Here is a 26,135-nt window from a genome sequence, read left to right on the forward strand (position 1 = left end):
CCCAGTGGGCAGGGAGAATTCACATCCAGTGGGACGCCAGTGACAATGCTGACTATGAGAAACCTTGGAGAAGACCTCAGATGTGGGCAACCCCCCCCCCCCCCCCCCCCCCCTTCTAGGGGACCGAAAGCAATGGATGTCGAGCGGGTCTAACATGATACTGTGAAAGTTCAATCCATAGTGGCACCAACACAGCCGCGAGAGTTCAGTTCAAGCGGATCCAAGACAGCAGCGAGAGTCCCGTCCACAGGAGACCATCAGCAGCGTAGAGATGTCCCCAACCGATACAGGCGAGCGGTCCATCCTGGGTCCCGACGAGCGGTCCAACCTGGGTCTCGACTCTGGACAGCCAGTACTTCATCCATGGTCATCGGACAGAAGCGGCAGATCAACTGGTCTAAAAAGGAGGTCTATTTAAAGGCTAGAGTATACAGATGAGTTTTAAGGTGAGACTTAAATGCTTCTACTGAGGTAGCATCTCAAACTGTTACCGGGAGGGCATTCCAGAGTACTGGAGCCCGAACGGAAAACGCTCTATAGCCCGCAGACTTTTTTGTGGCTCTAGGAATCACTAATAAGCCGGAGTCTTTTGAACGCAGATTTCTTGCCGGGACTAATGGTACAATACAATCGGCAAGATAGGATGGAGCTAGACCGTGTAGTATTTTATACGTAAGTAGTAAAACCTTAAAGTCACATCTTAAGTGCACAGGAAGCCAGTGCAGGTGAGCTAGTACAGGCGTAATGTGATCAAACTTTCTTGTTCTTGTCAAAAGTCTAGCAGCCGCATTTTGTACCAACTGTAATCTTTTAATGCTAGACATGGGGAGACCCGAAAATAATACGTTACAGTAATCGGGACGAGACGTAACAAACGCATGGATAATGATCTCAGTGTCGTTAGTGAACAAAATGGAGCGAATTTTAGCGATATTACGGAGATGAAAGAAGGCCGTTTTAGTAACGCTTTTAATGTGTGCGTCAAAGGAGAGAGTTGGGTGGAAGATAATACCCAGATTCTTTACCGAGTCCCCTTGTTTAATTGTTTGGTTGTCAAATGTTAGAGTTGTATTATTAAATAAAGGTCGGTGTCTAGCAGGACCGATAATCAGCATTTCCGTTTTTTTGGCGTTGAGTTGCAAAAAGTTAGCGGACATCCATTGTTTAATTTCATTAAGACACGCCTCCAGCTGACTACAATCCGGCGTGTTGGTCAGCTTTAGGGCATGTAGAGTTGGGTGTCATCAGCATAGCAGTGAAAACTAACACCGTATTTGCGTATGATGTCACCTAGCGGCAGCATGTAGATGCTGAAGAGTGCAGGGCCAAGGACCGAACCCTGGGGAACTCCACACGTTACCTTAACGTAGGCCGAGGTCACATTGTTATGGGAGACACACTGCATCCTATCAGTAATATAAGAGTTAAACCAAGACAGGGCTAAGTCTGACATACCAATTTGTGTTTTAAAAAAATAAGCGTAAAATAAAAAAATATATATATGAATAAATGAAAACAATAAAGACATTCAACACGTATTGTCAAAAAATAACCCCCCAAAAAAGTTTTATTGTACTGCTTCAAGTACGCGTCAAATTAAAAAACATATATGTAAAAATGAAAACAATAAAGCCATTCAACACATAAAAGTCATTGTAAAAAAAAACCAAAAAAAAACCTGAAATGTTGTTTAAATTTAAAAAGGTGTTGATGATCTTACTATTGTAATTGAATCATTTAGTATTTTAAACTTAACGTGTTCTACGAGCACCTGCTGACTGGCTGTCAGACTGAGGCATTCATGACTATCGGACATTTTTAATACGAACTACTAAGTAGAAATTGAAACGCATTTTCCAACAATTTGAACGATCGGGAAAATAGTGTCCTTAAAAAAAAATAAACGTCACATTTTTCACGTTATGTCTAATACTGTGCATGTTTTACAATGGTAACGTTAAGATGAAAAGGGAAACTAACCACACTCTTTAACGCCTCATTTTTCCAACCGAGGTCCGTGCGGAAAGACATAACAAGCCTCGAGGACCCAGTAGCTGCCCTATTTTCGCCTGAGTAAAATAAGTAACCAAAACAATATTTAATCCGAATAACGTGATGCACTATCAGTTCAACATTACTCATACATGTTATTTTATTGCTTCAAATAAGTGTCAAATTGCAAAAATATATGAATAAACGAAAACAATAAAGCCATTCAACACGCAAAAGTCATGTAAAAAAACAACAACAACAAAAAAAGCAGAAACACCGTGCAATTTTGTTTAAATTTTAAAATGTCTTGATTATCTTACTATTTTAATTGAATAATTTAGTATTTTAAACTCAATGTGTTCTACAAGCACCTGCTGACTGGCTGTCAGACTGACGCATTCATGACTATCGGATATTTTTAATACGAACTACTAAGTAGAAATTGATACGGATTTTCCAACAATTTGGAACACCGGGAAAATAATGTTGTTGATAACAAACTAATAGTCACATTTTGCACGTTATGTCTAATGCTGTGTATGTTTTACGGTGGCATATTTAAGATGAAATGAGAAACTAACCACACTTATTAACGCCTCATTTTTCCCACCGAGGTCCGTGTGGAAAGACACAACAATCCTCGAGGACCCAGAAGCTGCCCTATTTTGCCCGAGTAAAATAAGTAACCAAAACAATAATCAGTTTAACATCACTTATACGTTTTATTGCACTGCTTCAAATAAGTGTCGAATTGAAAAAAATATATGGATAAAGGAAAACAATAAAGCAATTCAACACGTAAATGTCAAAAAAAAAAAAAAAGTAGAAAAAACCCGCAATTTTGTTTGAATTTCAAAATGTGTTGATGAGCTTACTATTTTAATTGAATAATGTAGTATTTTAAACGTAATGAGTTCTACAAGCACCTGCTGACTGGCTGTCAGACTGGCGCATTCATGACTATCGGACACTTTTAATACGAACTACTAAGTAGAAATTGAGACGCATTTTCCAACAATTTAAAACACTGGGAATAAAGTGTTCTTAAAAAAATCACGCGTCACATTTTTCACGTTATGTCTAATAATGTGTATTTTTTTTATAGTGACCACGGCGGCAGCTTCTCCCACGCTGGTCTAAGATACGACGTGTACGTGAACGCACCTCCGCCTTGTATTCTGGCAGCGGAGCTGGTCCCCGGTCACAGCCAGTGTGGCAGCTGGGAATGTGAGGACTCTCTCGGGCTGCTATTCCGGGGTCCGGGGGGGACAGTCCCGGGGCTGGACGAAGAAGAACCAGGCTGACATACGCATCGAGGTCCGGCGTGGTGGACTTAAAGTCCCGAATCCCACCACGTGATCAGCGGGTGTCTGCGGTTCGTCTCCTGCGGGGCTGCGGGCTGAGGTGTTCGGAACTTGAACGTCTCATCCGCTTCTTGAGGTTTTTGGTTCGACGGTCTCGCCGGGACGCCGGAGCCCTCCTGCGCGGAGCAGCCATGGACTGACGACCTCCCGCGGACGAAGGATAATAAATGATCGAGGAGACGATGACCCTGCTCTCCCTCCTAGGTCGCATCATGCGCTATTTCCTCCTCCGCCCGGAGACCCTCTTCCTGCTCTGCATCAGTCTCGCCCTGTGGAGCTACTTCTTCCACACGGACGAGGTGAAGACCATCGTCAAGTCCAGCCGGGACGCGGTCAAGATGGTGAAGGGGAAAGTGGCCGAGATGATGCAGAACGAGCGCTTCGGCGTCCTGGACGCGCAGTTCGCCAAGACGTGGGAGTCCAAGAGCAGCGACGTCGCCGTCTACTCCATCCAGGGCCGGAGAGACCACATGGAGGACCGCTTCGAGGTGCTGGCCGACCTCGTCAACAAGAGCCACCCGTCCATTTTGGGCATTTTTGACGGCCACGGTGGAGAGGTGAGTTCTGACGCAAAAATAACAGTGTCGGCGCTAGGAACCTTCCAAAATGGGGTCCCAGGGACCCCATCGAGTCATAGAAATGGGGTCCCACAGTACACCTTGTTGTGGCTTGTGCAGCCCTTTGAGACACTTGAGATTTAGGTTTATATAAGTAACATTGGAAACACTGGACTCTCACGATTATGTTAGATCCACTATGGACTAGACTCTCACTATTATCTTAGATCCACTATGGACTGGACTCTCACTATTATGTTAGATCCACTATGGACTGGACCCTCACACTATTATGTTAGATCCACTATGGACAGGACTTATAGATCCACTATGGACTGGACTCTTACTATTATGATAAATCCACTGTGGACTGGACTCTAACACTATTATGTTAGATCCACTATGAACTGGACTCTCACACTATTATGTTAAATCCACTATGGACTGGACTCTCACACTATTGTTAGATCCACTATGGACTGGACTCTCACTATTATGTTAGATCCACTATGGACTGGAATCTCACTATTATGTTGGATCCACTATGGACCAGACTCTCACTATTATGGTAGATCCACTATAGCCCAGGCTCTCACTATTATGTTAGATCCACTATGGACCGGACTCTCACTATTATGGTAGATCCACTATGGACTGGACTCTCACTATTATGTTAGATCCACTATAGCCCAGACTCTCACTATTATGTTGGATCCACTATGGACCGGACTCTCACTATTATGGTAGATCCACTATGGACTGGACTCTCACTTTTACAAACCCTGTTTCCATATGAGTTGGGAAATTGTGTTAGATGTAAATATAAACAGAATACAATGATTTGCAAATCCTTTTCAACCCATATTCAGTTGAATGCACTACAAAGACAACATATTTGAATTTCAAACTCATACATTTTTTTTTTTTGGCAAATAATAATTAACTTAGAATTTCATGGCTGCAACACGTGCCAAAGTAGTTGGGAAAGGGCATGTTCACCACTGTGTTACATCACCTTTTCTTTTAACAACACTCAATAAACGTTTGGGAACTGAGGAAACTAATTGTTGAAGCTTTGAAAGTGGAATTCTTTCCCATTCTTGTTTTATGTAGAGCTTCAGTCGTTCAACAGTCCGCTGTCGTATTTTACGCTTCATGATGCGCCACACATTTTCCATGGGAGACAGGTCTGGACTGCAGGCGGGCCAAGAAAGTACCCGCACTCTTTTTTTACGAAGCCACGCTGTTGTAACATGTGCTGAATGTGGCTTGGCATTGTCTTGCTGAAATAAGCAGGGGCGTCCATGAAAAAGACGGCGCTTAGATGGCAGCATATGTTGTTCCAAAACTTGTATGTACCTTTCAGCATTAATGGTGCCTTCACAGATGTGTAAGTTACCCATGCCTTGGGCACTAATGCACCCCCATACCATCACAGATGCTGGCTTTTGAACTTTGCGTCGATAACAGTCTGGATGGTTCGCTTCCCCTTTGGTCCGGATGACACAATGTCGAATATTTCCAAAAACAATTTGAAATGTGGACTCGTCAGACAACAGAACACTTTTCCACTTTGCATCAGTCCATCTTAGATGATCTCAGGCCCAGAGAAGCCGGCGGCATTTCTGGATGTTGTTGATAAATGGCTTTCGCTTTGCATAGTAGAGCTTTAACTTGCACTTACAGATGTAGCGACCAACTGTATTTAGGGACAGTGGTTTTCTGAAGTGTTCCTGAGCCCATGTGGTGATATCCTTTAGAGATTGATGTCGGTTTCTGATACAGGTTTCGAAGGTCACGGTCATTCATTGTTGGTTTCCGGCCATGCCGCTTACGTGGAGTGATTTCTCCAAATTCTCTGAGCCTTTTGATGATATTATGGACTGTAGATGTTGGAATCCCGAAATTTCTTGCAATTGCACTTTGAGAAACGTTGTTCTTAAACTGTTTGACTATTTGCTCACGCAGTTGTGGACAAAGGGGTGTACCTCGCCCCATCCTTTCTTGTGAAAGACTGAGCATTTTTCGGGAAGCTGTTTTTATACCCAATCATGGCACCCACCTGTTCCCAATTAGCCTGCACACCTGTGGGATGTTCCAAATAAGCGTTTGATGAGCATTCCTCAACTTTATCAGTATTTTTTGCCACCTTTCCCAACTTCTTTGGCACGTGTTGCTGGCATCAAATTCTATAGTTAATGTTTATTTGCAAAAAAAAATGTTTATCAGTTTGAACATCAAATATGTTGTCTTTGTAGCATATTCAACTGAATATGGGTTGAAAATGATTTGCAAATCATTGTATTCTGTTTGTATTTACATCTAACACAATTTCCCAACTCATATGGAAACAGGATTTGTATTTTGTATGAAATCTCAAACACAACCCTGACAAGGGTTTACCTCTTCTATTAATTCAAAGAAAGAAAGAAAACTTCCACTTATTCTACTTGATTTTTGTCACCCTTGAAGAACAGTGCTTGGGTGTGCACACATGTTCGTCGTTAAGTAACGCTCTGGAGGTAATCACCAAGCTCAAACATGCAGTTGGACAGCTGTGTCGGTGAAGGCGTGTAAATTTGATGGCGCTCTAAATTAGGAATGTTGAGCCTTGACAGCAGAACCTGGTCCGGGGGATGTCAAACTGGTTTTCATTGAGGGCCACACGCAGCCAGGGCTGCCAGCAGAGAGAAACAGCGAATAATGGATGAATTTGCCTCTGGATTTCATGATTAATTGTATAAATTGTTTTAAGTAGACTGTCCATTTTACAGTAAAAACTTTACATTTCCAAAATTACTATTACCTTATTTCCTTGAATTGCCGCCGGTTATATAGTAGGAGCCTGCCTAGAATTATTGCCGGGTCAAAATCGTTTCGCAAAATATTATTTTTATTAGCGCATGTCTAGAATTTCCACAGGGTCAAACTCGTCACGTCACGAGTGACACTTCACCTGTCATCATTTTCAAAATGGAAGAGGCTGATTTCAATCATTTGAAATCGCATAAATCAATCAATCAATCAATCAATCAATGTGTACTTATTAAGCCCTAAATCACTAGTGTCTCAAAGGGCTGCACAAACCACAACACAAACCACTACGACATCCTCACTACGACATAAAGGGAAGAAGATTAAGAGCTATTCAGTAGGATTTAAGGTCCAAGCTATTGAATATGCTAAAAAGAACAGTAAGTAGCTATGTTTTATTAACATACCGTAGCTGCGTGTGTCAAATATGACTCATTATTATAAATATGACTACCGCCTCCTGGTGGTAGAGGGCGCTAGTGATCCTTCTTGCGACTACTCGGCTGCTGAAGTGACCACAAGCAGCAAGAGTGAGCGGCGTGTGTTTATTTTTTCCTCTTGCTTGCACTTTTAACATGGAGGATTACATATCTAAAATAAAACAGTTTTCTAATCGAAGCAGGAGGTAATAAAGGAAGATCTCCATCGAGACAGAGAGACTTTTAAAACTGAAGAAAGATAAGGAAGACTTCTATAAACAAGTTATTGATGCTTTTGATCAGAAGGAGCTGGCATGGACTTAATTTATAAGTAAAGGTAAAACCATAATAACGTTTTTTCATGATGATATCCTTACATCACACTCAAATTTTTAAGCGCAGGCCTAAATTTACCGCATGCTTTTGGTAAACACCGGAGTGACAAGAAGTTTTAAATTAATTAGCGCCCCGGCGCTAATTCAAGGAAATACGGTATTTACATTACTAGTGGTGGAAAAGTGTATTACACCTGAGTACCGCTTTGACCCACACAGCTATGTTATGGTGGCCTGCTAGGGCCATTTTAGAGTAAATACTTTACATTTAAAAAATTTTACTGTTTTATTTTTTTAACAGCATTTTACGGTAAATGGAAAAACAGTCCCACTGTTTTTTTGGAGTAATTTTTTTTTTTCCGGAAAAAGCTGGCAGTTTATTGCAAAAAATGTTGTGTTAAATTGACACCTCCAAAGACATGCACCTGGGGATAGGCCCCTCCCACCTCCAAAGACATGCACCTGGGGATAGGTCCCTCCCACCTCCAAAGACATGCACCTGGGGATAGGCCCCTCCCACCTCCAAAGACATGCACCTGGGGGAAGGCCCCTCCCACCTCCAAAGACATGCACCCGGGTATAGGCCCCTCCCACCTCCAAAGACATGCACCTGGGGATAGGCCCCTCCCACATCCCAAAACATGCACCTGGGGATAGGTCCCTCCCACCTCCAAAGACATGCACCTGGGGATAGGCCCCTCCCACCTCCAAAAACATGCACCTGGGGATAGGCCCCTCCCACCTCCAAAGACATGCACCTGGGGATAGGCCACTCCCACCTCCAAAGACATGCACCTGGGGATAGGTCCCTCCCACCTCCAAAGACATGCACCTGGGGATAGGTCCCTCCCACCTCCAAAGACATGCACCTGGGGATAGGCCCCTCCCACCTCCAAAAACATGCACCTGGGGATAGGCCCCTCCCACCTCCAAAGACATGCACCTGGGGATAGGCCACTCCCACCTCCAAAGACATGCACCTGGGGATAGGTCCCTCCCACCTCTAAAGACATGCACCTGGGGATAGGCCCCTCCCACCTCCAAAGACATGCACCTGGGGATAGGCCCCTCCCACCTCCAAAGACATGCACCTGGGGATAGGCCCCTCCCACCTCCAAAGACATGCACCTGGGGATAGCCCCTCCCACCTTCAAAAACATGCACCTGTGGATAGGCCCCTCCCACATCCAAAGACATGCACCTGGGGATAGGCCCCTCCCACCTCCAAAGACATGCACCTGGGGATAGGCCCCTCCCACCTCCAAAGACATGCACCTGGGGATAGCCCCTCCCACCTCCAAATACATGCACCTGGAGATAGGCCCTTACCACCTCAAAAGAACCCCAAACCCGCGACCCCGAAAGGGACAAGCGGTAGGAAATGGATGGATGGATGGATAGACAAAAAAAAAAGTATAATAATATACCGAATATTTGTTATATTTGTGAGGGGTGGAAGGAGACGACGCCACGAAGAAACTCAGGTTACCAGGTTTATTGTAACCTTTGATGATTGTGTGGGAGGTGTATGCTACTCTACGTGTTGGTCGCAGGACTAAGCGTGGAATAACCGTATAAATAATACCAGAGGATATTGTACGTGTGTGATGGATGAATTCTTCGGAAGTCCAAGAGGACGAGGCACAAAGGAAGTCCAGGGACAGGCAGGAGAAAAGCGATAAGGTTTGTGTACGGGCAGAGGTCGAAGATCGAGGGAGGGCAGTCCAAAATCCGGATAGGGGTTGAGGCACAGAGCTCGAGGACACGGAACAAGGCGGGTACTGCGAGGGAGACAAGGGACATGAGTCGAAAAGACAAAAGGCCACGGAAAACAAGAAGGAAGCCAGTGAGTGACTGGTCTTTATGCCGCCCTCATCGATTTGTCCCAGGTGCGTGATTGCTGACAGTCTGCAGCTGCAGAAAACTGTGGGCTTAAAGCAGGGGTAGGGAACCTATGGCTCTAGAGCCAGATGTGGCTTTTTTGATGACTGCATCTGGCTCTTGGATAAATCTGAGCTAACACTGCTTAACACAATAAGTAATGACTAATTCCACTTGTAATCAAAGTGTTAAAAATAACTTTCAAAATATTAAACATGCTCATGCATTTGAATCCATTCATCCTTTTTCTACCGCACTTGTTCAAGAAATTGCATGATTTATTTATTATTGTTCTTTTTTAAGGCTTGTCCTCTTGGGGGTTCTTCAGACCACCAAGCACCGACATGAACGCCTGTTTTCAGGGTTACGATATTTTTTTATTTTTCAATAAGTCTCTCAGTTGCTTTCCAGCAATGATCTTTTTCTCTTTTGTTCTCGCTCACAGCACTGGCTCCAGCTCCAACCCTGTCTCTCCTCCCGGCTGCTGCTAATAACAGAGCGACAGGTGATTAGATAACAAGGCCCAGGTGGGCCATCTACGCACCTGTCGCTGATTCCGAGGCCGGTCCTGGCAACACCCCGCTTCGCTGCAGGCCCGCAGGCCACGCCCCTCCACAGTTAGCTTCAAAATATCAACGTTATTACAAAGAATACGAGACATATTATACTTTAGTAATGTTGGTCTTACTTAAAGATGGACGCGTTTAGTTGTGTTCAGTGTTGAAAAAAAACAATGATATGGCTCTTACGGAAATACATTTTAAAATATTTGGATTCTTGGCTCTCTCAGCCAAAAAGTGTTATCGTAAGATTGGCAATAAAAGTTAAAAATGGCGACATAGTTTTTGTGATGTGTTGGGGGCCTACAATACATTATATTACTTTAATTCCTTTTCACGACAAAAAGCGGGGGCGTGTCGGGCCAGTGTTGGATCTTGCTGCGGGAGAAATGTGGGTTCGAGACCGCGCCGTGACAATATTTGTTGCAATATTGGATACTGTTAAAGTTTAAAAAAGGTATGCAATTTCAAACAGTGCATATATTTTTCTGTCAAAATGGAAAAAAAAATCACTTACATTTCGTTAGAAAATATGAAGAACTTTATTGACATATCAGTTCCAGGTGTGTGCGGGCCAGATGTGGCCCCCAGAGCCTTGAGTCTGTCCCTTAGCTCACCTCTGCTTTACATTCACTCTGAATGGCCATTTTTTATTTTTACTTTATTATCAATTCTCAAATGGTAAAAAGGATGGAGCTTTGGGGAGCCATTGAAGCAGCCATGCGGCATAGTTCACCTTCCTTGCAACTTCACAACGACATTTTATAGTCGGCAGACGGGGATTGAATATTAATTAAGGTCTTTTTTTTTTTTTCTTTAGCATACAGCTTTGTTTTACACCGGAGGCTTGTGCTACCGTGAGGTTGTAAAGTTAAGATAGCAAGCAGGGGTTGGATGAAAGGGAAGCGGCATGTGACTGTTGGTATTTCGGGATTATAGAAAGAGGTCTGGTTGAGAAGATTGAAGACAATTATGTGCATTGAAGGCATGCATGCGTGTTGCAAGCCCTCACAAACACGTTAAAGAGTCTCTGCTTATGGATGGAGAGAACACAGAGGTGGGGATATGACACGAGGCTGATGTTTATCAGTATATATCATGTACTGTACATATATTATGTAAATATTACATAAATGTTATATTTAGGGTCCGCAGGCCCATGGCAAAGGACTCCACAGTTCCTGTTGATTTTTGTTGGGGGTTGTCAATCTATGAAATGTAGGTCTAAGCGAGACCTACATAGAGGTTTTTGTTTCATGTCTCTTTGACATTCTTACCGGAAGTTACAAGCAATTTTGTCTGTGTTTTCTTCCTAGGAGCAGTTTTTTCAGTGTTTTATTTAAAAATAGCGCTAGAGCGTAATTTTGAGTTTTGGGTTGTTTTTTTTTTTCATTAGATCGCAATATTCGCCAGTCCTTATGTGTGCGCCAAGCTTGGTAACTTTTGAAGCATTTTAAAGGGGTCAAATTACAGCGCAAAGAGGCAAAAATGGCATTTTTCGCGAAAATTTTATTTTGAAGGGGTTTTTGCCAACTTCCTGTAGATTTTTGCTGAAAGAAGTGAGTGTATGAAAATTGGGTCTAAGTCAGACCTACATAGGAGTTTTTGTTTCATGTAAATATTACATAAATGTTATATTTAGGGTCCGCAGGCCCATGGCAAAGGAATCCACAGTTCCTGTTGATTTTTGTTGGGGGTTGTCAATCTATGAAATGTAGGTCTAAGCGAGACCTACATAGAGGTTTTTGTTTCATGTCCCTCCGACATTCTTACCGGAAGTTACAAGCAATTTTGTCTGTGTTTTCTTCCTAGGAGCAGTTTTTTCAGTGTTTTATTTAAAAATAGCGCTAGAGCGCAATTTTGAGTTTTGGGGTTTGTTTTTTCCATTAGATCGCAATATTCGCCAGTCCTTATGTGTGCGCCAAGCTTGGTGACTTTTGAAGCATTTTAAAAGGGGTCATATTACAGCGCAAAGAGGCAAAAATTGCATTTTTCGCAAAAATTTTATTTTGAAGGGGTTTTTGCCAACTTCCTGTAGATTTTTGCTGAAAGAAGTCAGTGTATGAAAATTGGGTCTAAGTCAGACCTACATAGGAGTTTTTGTTTCATGTAAATATTACATAAATGTTATATTTAGGGTCCGCAGGCCCATGGCAAAGGACTCCACAGTTCCTGTTGATTTTTGTTGGGGGTTGTCAATCTATGAAATGAAGGTTTAAGCGAGACCCACATAGAGGTTTTGTTTCATGTCTCTCCGACATTCTTACCGGAAGTTACAAGCAATTTTGTCTGTGTTTTCTTCCTAGGAGCAGTTTTTTCAGTGTTTTATTTAAAAATAGCGCTAGAGCGCAATTTTGAGTTTTGGGGTTTGTTTTTTTCATTTGATGGCAATATTCGCCAGTCCTTATGCGTGCGCCAAGCTTGGTGACTTTTGAAGCATTTTAAAGGGGTCAAATTACTGCGCAAAGAGGCAAAAATTGCATTTCTCACGAAAATTTTATTTTGAAGGGGTTTTTGCCAACTTGCTGTAGATTTTTGCTGAAAGAAGTGAGTGTATGAAAATTGGGTCTAAGTCAGACCTACATAGGAGTTTTTGTTTCATGTAAATATTACATAAATGTTATATTTAGGGTCCGCAGGCCCATGGCAAAGGACTCCACAGTTCCTGTTGATTTTTGTTGGGGGTTGTCAATCTATGAAATGTAGGTCTAAGCGAGACCTACATAGAGGTTTTTGTTTCATGTCTCTCCGACATTCTTACCGGAAGTTACAAGCAATTTTTTCTGTGTTTTCTTCCTAGGAGCAGTTTTTTCAGTGTTTTATTTAAAAATAGCGCTAGAGCGCAATTTTGAGTTTTGGGGTTTGGTTTTTTCATTAGATCGCAATATTCGCCAGTCCTTATGTGTGCGCCAAGCTTGGTGACTTTTGAAGCATTTTAAAAGGGGTCAAATTACAGCGTAAAGAGGCAAAAATTGCATTTTTCGCAAAAATTGTATTTTGAGTGGGTTTCTGCCAACTTCCTGATTTTACGCGCCTTCAAAGAACCCTTGCGCAAAGTTTCCTAAAAAATTGCATTTTTGCCTCTTTGAGCTGTAATATGACCCCCTTAAAATGCTTCAAAGTGCAAGTTAAAGCTCTACTATGCAAAGCGAAAGCCATTTATCAACAACATCCAGAAACGCTGATCTGTAATTTGACCCCCTTAACATGCTTCAAAACTCACCAAATTTTACACACACATCAGGACTGGTGAAAATTGCCATCTAATAAAAAAACCAAACTCCAAAAGTCAAAATTGCGCTCCAGCGCCCCCTAGGAAAAAACCCTGACAAAACTGCTTGTAACTTCTGTTAGGAATGTCGTAGAGACATGAAACAAAGACCTCCTATGTAGGTCTGACTTAGACCAGGGCTTGGCAGCGGCCAAAGGCGGACCCGACCAACGCTGCTTGCAGCTTTAATTAGGGTCCTTGGCCCATGGCAAAGGAGTCCACAGGAGTCCTTTGCCATGGGCCAAGGACCCTATTGAAACTGCTGTGTTTTATTATTATTCCGCACCTACGCGCTGTAATTTGACCCCTTTAACATGCTTCAAAATTCACCAAATTTGACACACACGTCGGTATAGCAAACCTTCCCAACATATTAGGCAACCAATCCCCCAAAATGAAAATTGCGCTCTAGCGCCCCCTAGGAAAAAATTACAGTCAAAACTGCATGTAACTTCTGTTAGGAATGTCATAGCGACATGAAACAAAAACTCCTATGTAGGTCTGACTTAGACCCAATTTTCATACACTCACTTCTTTCAGCAAAAATCTACAGGAAGTTGGCAAAAACCCCTTCAAAATAAAATTTGCGTGAGAAATGCAATTTTTGCCTCTTTGCGCAGTAATTTGACCCCTTTAAAATGCTTCAAAAGTCACCAAGCTTGGCGCACGCATAAGGACTGGCGAATATTGCCATCAAATGAAAAAAACAAACCCCAAAACTCAAAATTGCGCTCTAGCGCTATTTTTAAATAAAACACTGAAAAAACTGCTCCTAGGAAGAAAACACAGACAAAATTGCTTGTAACTTCCGGTAAGAATGTCGGAGAGACATGAAACAAAACCTCTATGTGGGTCTCGCTTAAACCTTCATTTCATAGATTGACAACCCCCAACAAAAATCAACAGGAAGTTTGCAATCCCCCCTACAAAACAAAAGTTTTGTAAAAACCGGTCACCTTTCTTCAAACATTATCTCCTCTGAGTGCGTTTGTTGTTTTGGCTTCAAACTCGCACAGGAGAGAGATTGAACCCTTCTGATTAAAAGTATAGAACAGAGTTTTGATAAGTTCTCAGGTTTTGATTTTACGCGCCTTCAAAGAACCCCTGTGCAAAGTCTCCTAAAAAAATTCATTTTTGCCTCTTTGAGCTGTTATTTGACGCCCTTAAAATGCTTCTAAACTCACCAAACTTGACACACACAACAGGTTTGGCAAAAATTGCGATCTGATGAAAAAACCTAACCTCAAAACTCAAAATTGCGCTCTACCGCCCCCCTAGGAATACAACACGGACAAACTGCTCCCAGGAAGAAAACACAGACAAAACTGCTTGTAACTTCCGGTAGGAATGTCAGAGAGACGTGAAACAAAAAACACTATGTAGGTCTCACTTAGACCTACATTTTAATAATTAACATACTTTAGCAAAAATCAACAGGAAGTTTGATATTTTCACTTCAATACAACAACTGCATTACTTTCACAATGCATTATATTCTCAAAATAGTGGCTCCAAGGCGTCTTCTAACGCTTATCCGGCCGTGGGTCTCGGGGGCAGCAGCCAAAGGCGGACCCGATCAACGCAGCTTTAATTTATATTGCTACTACGGTGCATTTTTTTGTCTATTTTATACTTGCATTGTCCTTTCCATCATTTCCCTTTCCATCCTTTGTAACTGAGCTACCGTGTGGAACAACTTCCCCTTGTGGATCATTGAAGTTTGTCTAAGTCTAAGTTAACAAATGTGAGTTGGACCTTTCACATTTCGGCAGGCGTTTTTAATTACATTATCTTCTCAAGGCATGAATATGGAAATTGAAATTAAAAGAAGCCCGTGTACAGCTTGTGGAGCAGTGCAGGTACACAAACTTTACTGTCTGCAACACAAGCGAGTACTAAGCAGGGCTAGAAATCCACAATTGGCACTTTAAACTGACTAGGGTTGTCCCGATACCATTATATATGTATTTTCATACTTTATGATACTTTTATAATTAGAGGGGACCAGAAAAAAATAGCATTATTGGCTTTATTTGAACATAAATCTTAGGGTACATAAAACATATGTTTATTATTGCAATTTAGTCCTTAAATAAAATAGTGAACCTACTAGAAAGACTTGTTTTTAAAGAGAAAGTCAGCAAAGAAAGACTACTAATTAAGTAATATATTCTGTGATTTATCTACCTATTATGAGGGACAAACTGTATCAAATGACTTATTAATCTACTTGTTCATTTACTGTTAATATCTGATTATTTTCTGTTTTAGCATGTTCTATTTACACTTCTGTTAAAATGTAATAATCACTTATTTTTCTCTTCTTTGATACTTTACGTTAGTTTTGGATGATACCACACAATTAGGTATCGATCCGATACCAAGTAGTTACAGGATCATACATTGGTCATATTCAAAGTCCTCATGTGTCCAGTGACGTATTTACTAAGTTTATAAACATTATATAAAAAAAAAAACATATTGTGATGACAAAAATTATTGACGTAATCATAGTAGTATCGACTCGATACTCTATTGTACTTGGTATCATTACAGTGGATGTTAGGTGTAGATCCACCAATGATGTTTGCTTACATTGTGACGCCGGTGAGCTATTGTATCCTCCTACGGTGTGTAGTGAAGCATGTTTAACTATTCCTCGTCCTCCAGTGATAATGGTACTTGTAAAAAACGTACTTTATTTGTCGCCATGGAGGCCAGGATTAGTGATTTAGAAGTAGCTTAAACACTGCAGACTGGGGTTGAACGTTAGCTTCATTCATTCATAATTATTATCTTTAATGTCCTTTGATGTTTCCCTCCTACACACATGCTTATGTGTGCTAGGGTTATGAGTTGTTTTTCCCTTGGCCTCAGTCTGGACCCCCTCTCCAGTGAGCTATGGCTATGAGTTGTTTTTCCCTTGGCCTCAGTCTGGACCCCCTCTCCAGAGTCCCAGGCTTAGACCGTTTTTGTTTTTTTTTCCTCACCCTGTACCAAGTACAGGAGCGCATCTAGTCGATACTACTATGATTACATGGATATATTTTAGCATCACAAAATCTGTTTTTATTTAAAAAAAATGTATATTATGTTTATAAAGTCAGTAAATATTTCCCTGGACACATGAGGTCTTTGAGTATGACCAATGTATGATCCTGTAACTACTTGGTATCGGATCGACACCTAAATGGGTGGTATCATCCAAAACTAATATACAGTGTCAAAGAAGAGAAGAATAAGTGATTATTACATTTTAACATGTTAAAAAAGAAAATAAGCAGATATTAACAGGAAATGAACAAGTATATTAAATAATATTTTTTTTACAGTTTGTCCTTTATAATGTGTATAAAATAAAATAACAGCAGACTAATTAGGAGTCTTTGTTTGTTTACTTACTACTAAAAGACAAGTTGTCTAGTATGTTCACTATTTTATTTAAGGACTAAATTACAAAAATAAACATATGTTTCATGTACACTAAGATTTTTTTGTTAAAATAAAGCCAGTAATGACATTTTTTTTGTGGTCCCCTTTATATAGAAAAGTATCCGAATACATTTTGGTACTGGGAAAACCTTAGTTTGTATAATCATGTTTAGTTTTTTTTCCAAACTAACAAAGTTGATGCTAATTAACTCGTTTGTCATCCTTTTCATCCAAATAGAAGCCATAGGAACCATTAAGTAAAAATAGTAGAAATCTTATCAATATGCGTCTCCAGTCATATGACACGTTCTCATCCAGTCCGTTACGTAGAAGCGTAATAAAGTCAAACGCAGATCCATAAGTACGAGGTGAGCAGCTTAAAAGGAATTTTGTGTTGTTAAATAATGACCAACATTTAGGGGTTGGTAGGGAAACTTGTTTCCATACTGGTGAGTGTCAAGGTGCCCTTTGACAATTTAGGAGCACAGAAACATTTTGAGGCCATCCATCCATTTCCTACCGCTTGTCCCTTTCGGGGTGACGTTTCTTAAATAGCACAATTGTATTATTAACTCTGAGAGAAGGCAGACAATGACACACGTGTATATACTGTGCCATCACAAGGCCTAAGGCTTTTTCCAGTCTAGTAGAAATGTGTCCCATGGAAAAAAAACGTCCGACCGGTGTAGCGTGCAAGGACGGGAGTGGAAAAAGTGTCAAAAGATGGCGCTCACTGTTTTAATGACATTCAGACTTTACTTCAATCAATGCCGGAGCAGCAGTGGTTCACTAGTGCAAAAACAACGCCCGTAAAAAGAACGACCGACCGGAACACTCTAATAACTAAAGTTCCTTGGGTGAATAATGTAAACTCACCACACCGGTATGTTTTAGCGCTTTCATGGCGAGTTTACTGACAGATATAAGTAAGAACTTTACACTACTTTATATTAGAAATGGCATCAGTGGAAGGTGAATGTCCCATAACAAGAAGATAGAGAAAAAGAGGAAGCTTATCCACTTCGGTTGGGGAGGAGACCCTGCCCCAAGTGGAGGAGTTCAAGTACCTCGGAGTCTTGTTCTAGCCCCATTCCAAGGTCTAAGGCAATTAAACATTTCTGTCTCACAGTTTTTCCAGTCAATTGATAGTAGGCCATGTTGTACACACGACTGTTTGTTGTAACGGTGTAGCGTGCAAGGACGGGAGTGGAAGAAGTGTCAAAAGATGGCGTTCACTGTTTTAATGACATTCAGACTTTACTTCAATCAATGCCGGAGCAGCAGTGGTTCACTAGTGCAACAACAACGCCCGAATTGTGTCCCGTGAAAAACCGTCCGACCAGAACGCCAAGTTCCTTGGGTGAATAATGTAAACTCACCACACCGGTTGTGTTTTAGCGCTTTCATGGCGAGTTTACTGACAGATATAAGTAAGCACTTTACACTACTTTATATTAAAAATGGCATCAGTGGAAGGTGAATGTCCCATAACAAGAAGATAGAGAAAAAGAAGAAGCTTATTGACTACGGTTGGGGAGGAGACCCTGCCCCAAGTGGAGGAGTTCAAGTGTCTCAGAGTCTTGTTGTAGCCCCATTCCAAGGTCTAAGGCAATTAAAGATTCCTGTCTCACAGCTTTTTCCAGTCACTTGATCGTAGGTCATGTTGTACACACGACTGTTTGTTGTAGCGGTGTAGCGTGCAAGGACGGGAGTGGAAGAAGTGTCAAAAGATGGCGCTCACTGTTTTAATGACATTCAGACTTTACTTCAATCAATACCGGAGCAGCAGTGGCTCACTAGTGCAACTACAACGCCCGAAATGTGTCCCGTAAAAAGAACGACCGACCGGAACCCTCTAATAACTAAAGTTCCTTGGGTGAATAATGTAAACTCACCACACCGGTATGTTTTAGCGCTTTCATGGCGAGTTTACTGACAGATATAAGTAAGAACTTTACACTACTTTATATTAGAAATGGCATCAGTGGAAGGTGAATTTCCCATAACAAGAAGATAGAGAAAAAGAAGAGGCTTATCAACTACGGTGCCGGCACCAACTACAAAGGCGGATGCGACAAATTTTTCAGGACTTATGCAGATCCCAAATACACATTAGCAGGTACCAGAAGGTAAGAAAAGTTGCTTTTGCATAATGTTGCGAAACAAAAAGCCAGATAATATGTCTTACCTTATACACAAACCATAATAATACTCCTATGTTGAAGCAAAGTACAATCCATCAAGCGGTGTGGCTTCATAGTTTACCAAAGTCCTACTCAAACATTTTGATACATTTTTTGAGCGCCGTGTGTAATGTTCTATATTTTCAATGGAACATATAAAAAGTCGTTGTTTACTTGCTCCATATTGCACTCTGCACGTATCTTTTATGTGTGACTGCCATCTCCTGGTCACACTTAGCATTACACCATGTACCGAATAAAATTTTTGCGAGGCCGGTAAGCACAACCAGAATTATTCCATATATTAGGCGCACACCATAATGATACTCCTATGTTGAAGCACTGTATAAAACATCAAGCAGTGCGGCTTCATAGCTTACCAAAGACCTACTAAAACATTTTGATACATTTTTGAGCGCAGTGTGTAATGTTCTATATTTTCAATGGAACATATAAAATGTTGGTGTTGTTTACTTGAGTCTTATTGCAGTCTACACGTATCTCTTATGTTTGACTGCCATGTACTTGTCACACTTATCATCATTTCACCATGTACCAAATAAAATAGCCTCGATGTTGGTAAGCACAACCAGAATTATTCCATACATTAGTCGCACACCATAAAAATACTCCTATCTTGAAGCACAGTACAACCCATCAAGCGGTGTGGCTTCATAGCTTACCAAAGTCCTACTAAAACATTGATACATTTTTAAGCGCCGTTTGTAATGTTCTATATTTTCAATGGAACATATAAAAAGTTTTTGTTTACTTGAGTCATATTGCAGTCTGCGCATATCTCTCATGTGTGACTGCCATCTACTGGTCACACTTATTACACCATGTACCGAATAAAATTGCTGCGAGGTCGGTAAGCACAACCAGACTTATTCCATTCATTAGGCGCACACCATAAAAATACACTTATGTTGAAGCACTGTATAGTCCATCAAGCAGTGCAGCTTAATAGCTTACCAAAGTTTTAGTAAAACATTTTGATGGATTTTTGAGCACCGTGTGTAATGTTCTATATTTTCAATGGAACATATAAAATATTGTTGTTGTTTACTTGAGTCATATTGCAGTCTACGCGTATCTCTTATGTGTGACTGTAATCACATTGCAGTCTACACGTATCTCTTATGTGTGACTGCCATCTCCTGGTCACACTTAGCATTACACCATGTACCGAATAAAATTGCTGCGAGGTCGGTAAGCACAACCAGAATTATTCCGTATATCAGTCACACACCATAATAATACTTTTATGTTGAAACACTGTATAATCCATCAAGCAGTGCGGCTTCATAGCTTACCAAAGTCCTAGTAAAACATGTTGATAGACTTTTAAGCGCCTTGTGTAGTAATGTTCTATATTTTCAATGGAACATTTAAAATGTTGGTGTTGTTTACTGCAATCATATTGCAGTCTACACGTATCTCTTATGTTTGACTGCCATCTACTGGTCACACTTATCATCATTTCACCATGTACCAAATAAAATTGCCTCGATGTTAGTAAGCACAACCAGAATTATTCCATACATTAGTCGCACACCATAATAATACTCCTGTATTGAAGCACAGTACAATCCATCAAGCGGTGTGGCTTCATAGCTTACCAAAGTCCTACTAAAACATGTTGATAGATTTTTAAACGCCGTGTGTAATGTTCTTAATTCTCAATGGAACATATAAAAAGTTGTTGTTGTTTACTTGATCCATATTGCAGTCTACACGTTTCTCTTATGTGTGACTGCCATCTCCTGGTCACACTTAGCTTTACACCATGTACCGAATAAAATTGCTGCAAGGTCGGTAAGCACAACCAGAATTATTCCATTCATTAGGCGCACACCATAATAATACTCCTATGTTGAAGCACAGTATAATCCATCAAGCAGTGCGGCTTCCTAGCTTACCAAAGTCCTACTAAAACATTTTGATGAATTTTTGAGCGCCGTGTGTAATGTTCTATATTTTCAATGGAACATATAAAATGTTGTTGTTGTTTACTTGATCCATATTGCAGTCTACACGTATCTCTTATGTGTGACTGCCATCTCCTGGTCACACTTAGCATTGTTCCATGTACCGGATAAAATTGCTGTGAGTTCGGTAAGCCGCACTGTCAAGTTTTTAGGAAAAAAAAAAGATTTTAAGTCCTCTTTTAGTCCAAAAAAATTGGGTATATGAGACCGACTCAGCAGTGCCGCTGCAGGTTGCAGCCAAGTAGCAAAGTTCAAGTTTTTAGTTGAGCACGGCAAGTCCAGGAGTTGGATACCGGATCAGGACGTAGTCTAATGAGGCCCAGCAAAACATCTTCTTTATTTTACCAAGTTCATGTCCCTCATGGTATTAGTAGACACGCGACGGCGTTTCAGCTCGTCCAGGATGTTAAAGGAGGTGGAAAGTGGCGCACACACGGGAGGCGTGAAGCACCGCTGGAAAATACTATTTCAGCTGAGAAGGGTTGGCGGGCTCGGTGAAAAAAACAAGTAAATAAATAAAAAAAGAGTATTGTGGGATTTTGTTAATTTGTCCCCGGTGAGGAACTGCAGCAGCCAGCAAAAAAGATGGAGTCACGGAAGAGAAAAGGACAAATGCATGGAAGAATGGGCTTGATGCCTGTCAAACATGTTCAATCTTTCCCACTGTCAGGCTTTTCCATAAAGAGAAACATACAGTAGTACTCCGACTTACCTACGACCCATCAAAACACTCCTAACACAACCCTTTTTAAAATTATTTAATCCCTTCTTGGCCCCCACAAAACACTACTTGTTTATCAACATGTAACATAGATTTTAGTGCATTTCCAACATGAACACACTTACAGTATCAATCAATCAATCAATCAATGTTTATTTATATAGCCCTAAATAACAAATGTCTCAAAGGACCGTACAAACCACTACGACTACGACATCCTCGGAAGAACCCACATAAGGGCAAGGAAAACTCACACCCAGTGGGACGCCAGTGACAATAATGACTATAAGAACCTTGGAGAGGACCTCATATGTGGGCAACCCCAACCTTCTAGGAGACCAAAAGCAATGGATGTAGAGCGGGACTAACATGATACTGTGAAAATCCAATCCATAGTGGCTCCAACACAGCCGCGAGAGTTCAGTTCAAAGCGGATCCAAGACAGCAGCGAGAGTCCCGTCCACAGGAAACCATCCCAAGCGGAGTCGGATCAGCATCGTAGAAATGTCCCCAACCGATACACAGGCGAGCGGTCCATCCTGGGTCCCGACTCTGGACAGCCAGTACTTCATCCATGGCTATCAGACCGGACCCCCTCCGCAAGGGAGGTGGGGGACAGAGGAGAAAAAGAAAAGAAGCGGCAGATCAACTGGTCTAAAAAGGAGGTCTATTTAAAGGCTAGAGTATACAAATGAGTTTTAAGGTGAGACTTAAATGCTTCTACTGAGGTAGCATCTCGAACTGTTACCGGGAGGGCATTCCAGAGTACTGGAGCCCGAACGGAAAACGCTCTATAGCCCGCATGAATACATCTTAGGGCTGGGCGATACGGCCTTTTATTAATATCTGGGTATTTTTAGGCCATGTGACGATACACCATATATATGAGGATATTTTGCCTTAGCCTTGAATGAACACTTGACACATATAATCACAGCAGTATGATGATTCTATGTGTCTACATTCAAACATTCTTCTTCATACTGCATTAATATATGCTACTTTTAAACTTTCATGCAGAGAGGGAAATCACAACCAAAAGTGTGTTTATTAAGCAGTGGCACAAACATTCATGTCATTTCCAAAACAGAAAGTGCAAGATTGTCAGAGACATTTTAAAACCAGCTATGAGTGCACTTTTGTGCATGATGTCACTAAGATGACATATCAAAACAACACTAAATTAAAGTGCACTTTTTGTACAGAACACCACTACAATAGTTTAAAACAAATAAAGTGCACTTTTGTGCATGATGTCACACAATATAATTCAATAACTGATAATATAATATCTGTTAGGGCTGGGCGATATATGGAATATACTGGATATATCCCAAGTTTGTCTCTGTGTGATATAGAATATGACTATATGGTGATATTGGAGTATACGTTCTCACGCAGTTGCTTTTAGCTGCGGGCATTACACTACAGGCTCTTCTCACTCTTTCTTGTCTCTCCTTCTCACAGAGACATAAAACAAGCGCACCTTCTTACATACTGTCTCACGTGCAACGTCATACGCTCTCGCCCAGCAAAGAGTTGGTGACATGGCTAACATTAGCTGTGTTGCAAGCAGAGCGGTGCGAGGGGTAATACGAGAGAAAGAAGGTGCCAATCTGGTAATAAATGGAGGAAGAATAATTATTCACAAGAAAAACAGCAGGAGGTCCTGCGTCTGGCTGTGGTTTGGCTTCAAGCGGGAAGATGTTGAACAGACAACAGTAATATGTCAAGTATACGGCGAAAGCGTTGCTACAAAAAGTAGCATTAGTGCTAATTTGTAGCATGACTTGAAAAGTCACTCGCTTGAGAATGAAGAGAGCTTGAAACTCTGCATACCACACCCACAAAATGCCCAAGCAACCATTTCCACATCAACACGGTATGAAAAAAATAGTCAACAACAGAAGGAGATAACATCCGCAGGAACCTACCACATAGCGAAGGACATACATTGTTTGATTTCCTATTATGCAGCTAATTTTTTTTTGACAGTTATTGAAATATCTTGTTTGACATCATGCACAAAAGTGCACTTTATTAGTTTTAAACTATTCTAGTGGTGTTCTGTACAAAAAGTGCACTTTAATTTAATGTTCTTTTGATACGTCATCTTAGTGACATCATGCACAAAAGTGCACTCAGAGCTGGTTTTAAAATGTCTGACAATCTTGCACTTTCTTTTTTAGAAATGACATGAATGTTTGTGCCACTGCTTAATAACTGTTTAATAAATACACTTTTAGTTGTGATTTCCCTCTCTGCATGAATTTTTAAAAGTAGCATATATTAATGCAGTATGAAGAAGAATGTTTTAAAGGCCTACCAAAATGAGATTTTCTTATTTAAACGGGGATAGCCGGTCCATTCTATGTGTCATACTTAATCATTTCGCGATATTGACATATTTTTGTTGAAAGGATTTAGTAGAGAACATCCACGATAAAGTTTGCAACTTTTGGTCGCTAAGTAGCAGACGATGTGCGTGTGACGTCACCGGTGTGAGGGCTCCTCACATTTGAACATTGTTTATAATCATAGCCTCCAGCCGCAAGAGCGATTTGGACTGAGAAAGCGACAATTTCCCCATTATTTTGAGCGAGGATGAAAGATTTGTGGATGAGGAAAGTTAGAGTGAAGCACTAATATAAAAAGAAAAGGCGGCTGTCAGAAGTATTTGGTGTTGAACCCCATGATGCAGAGAAGGTGGCAGGCTTTGAATGGGAAAACACGATTTAATTTAAATAATAGAACAAGAACAAACAAAAAGCACGCACGTGGGCGGAATAACAAACTAAGGGAGCTAGCACTGGAAGCTAGAAAACAAAAAGGAACTTTAGCATTGAAGCTAGTGGATAGCAAACAGAAAAACTGGAAATAACTAATGTTTACAGAAACAGCTTACCGCTACGACGACCAGGACAAAATGTAGCATGACAGGTAGTAGCTGTAACAAAACGACACGACAGGTAGCACGACAAGAGTGATATGTGGCAACGACAATACAAGTCCGAATGACAATACAATGATCCGGCACTGACTGGAGGAACAAAGCAGGTAAAATAGGAGCTGGCCGATTGACATCAGGTGTGACCAGATGCCAATCAGCCGCAGCTGATGGAAAACAGGACACAGGGAGACAAACAGGAAGCTGAACCAAAATAAGAGCACTAGACAGGAACTAAGGACAGGAAATACTAAACACAGAGGAAAAAACTAAAACAGAGAAACTGTCAGGGGAAAGCCCTACAGCGGCGGCAGTGGTAGCGATTCAGATGTAATTAGACACATTTACTAGGATAATTCTGGAAAATCACTTATCTGCTTATTGTGTTTATAGTATTTTAGTGAGATCATAAAGTCATACCTGAAAGTCGGATGGCTGCGGTGAACGCCAGTGTCTCTGAGAGAAGCCGAAGAGCCAAGATCACAGCTGCCTTTTTGAGCTGCAGGATGAGGTCGCGTACTCCACTGTAGTCTCCGCTATGAGCCGACTTTATATCACAATTTTCCTATCCAAAAAAATGCTGGTTGATGTAGAGAAACATGTCCACTTGACCGCTCTGTGTTAAAGCTTCACAACAAAAAAAGAAACACCGGCTGTGTCTCGGTGCTAAAGGCAGCTGCAATCCACCGCTTTCCACCAACAGCATTCTTCTTTGACGTCTCCATTATTAATTGAATAAATTGCCAAATATTCAGCAACACAGATGTCCAAATTACTGTGTAATTATGCGATGCAAAGAGACAACTTTTTGCCGTGTGTGGTGCTGGGAGAACATGTCCGCTCCAACCAAGAGCTACTTCTTGGGTACTGATTAATGCGAAGGGCTACCAGTTTGATACACACTTAAATAAATTGCCAGAAATAGCCAATTTGCTCAATTTACCTTTAATAAATAAATCCATATATATATGTATTTGAAATATGGGTATTTCTGTCATTGTACTTTTTTTTTTTCCTTTTATGGAAGTTTTTTTGTAGAGAATAAATGATGAAAAAAAAACACTTAATTGAACGGTTTAAAAGAGGAGAAAACACGGAAAAAATGAAAATTAAATTTTGAAACATAGCTTATCTTCAATTTCAAATCTTTAAAATTCAACCGAAGAAAATGAATAGAAAAACCAGCTTATTCGAATATTTTTGGAAAAAAATAAAAAAAGAATTTATGGAACATCATTAGTAATTTTATCCTGATTAAGATTAATTTTAGAATTTTGATGACATGTTTTAAATAGGTTAAAATACAATCTGCACTTTGTTAGAATATATAACAAATTGGACCAAGCTATATTTCTAACAAAAACAAATCATTATTTCTTCTAAATTTTCCAGAACCAAAATGTTAAAATAAATTCAAAAGACTTTGAAATAAGATTTAAATTTGATTGTACAGATTTTCTAGATTTGCCAGAATAATTATTTTGAATTTTAATTCAAATAAGTTTGAAGAAATATTTCACAAATATTCTTCGTCGAAAAAACAGAAGCTAAAATGAAGAATTGAATTCAAATGTATTTATTATTCTTTACAATAATAATAAATAAATAAAATACTTGAACATTGATTTAAATTGTCAGGAAAGACAATTTAAATCAATGGTATTTTTT

At 40.6% G+C, this 26,135-nt stretch overlaps 2 protein-coding genes across 4 annotated transcripts in view; one reads left to right on the forward strand and one right to left on the reverse strand.

Moving 5' to 3' along the window:
- Positions 1-3,173, reverse strand: part of nmd3 (NMD3 ribosome export adaptor) — a 59,615-nt gene extending 56,442 nt beyond the window's left edge. The window contains exon 1 of one of the 3 annotated variants that reach the window (XM_061878103.1): positions 3,157-3,173. The gene's annotated coding sequence lies outside the window, so the exon portion shown is untranslated. Of the gene's footprint in view, positions 1-1,980; positions 2,046-2,573; positions 2,618-3,156 lie in introns of those variants that run through there. The other 2 variants (XM_061878102.1, XM_061878101.1) reach the window with 2 other exon arrangements.
- Positions 3,171-26,135, forward strand: part of ppm1lb (protein phosphatase, Mg2+/Mn2+ dependent, 1Lb) — a 133,205-nt gene continuing 110,240 nt past the window's right edge. Inside the window, exon 1 of the mRNA XM_061878106.1 lies at positions 3,171-3,913. Within this exon, the coding sequence (XP_061734090.1) occupies positions 3,524-3,913 (390 nt within the window). The 5' untranslated portion in view covers positions 3,171-3,523. The remainder of the gene's footprint in view (positions 3,914-26,135) is intronic.

Source organism: Nerophis ophidion, linkage group LG18 (assembly GCF_033978795.1).
Source record: "Nerophis ophidion isolate RoL-2023_Sa linkage group LG18, RoL_Noph_v1.0, whole genome shotgun sequence".
In the NCBI taxonomy this organism is placed as follows: Eukaryota; Metazoa; Chordata; class Actinopteri; order Syngnathiformes; family Syngnathidae; genus Nerophis; species Nerophis ophidion.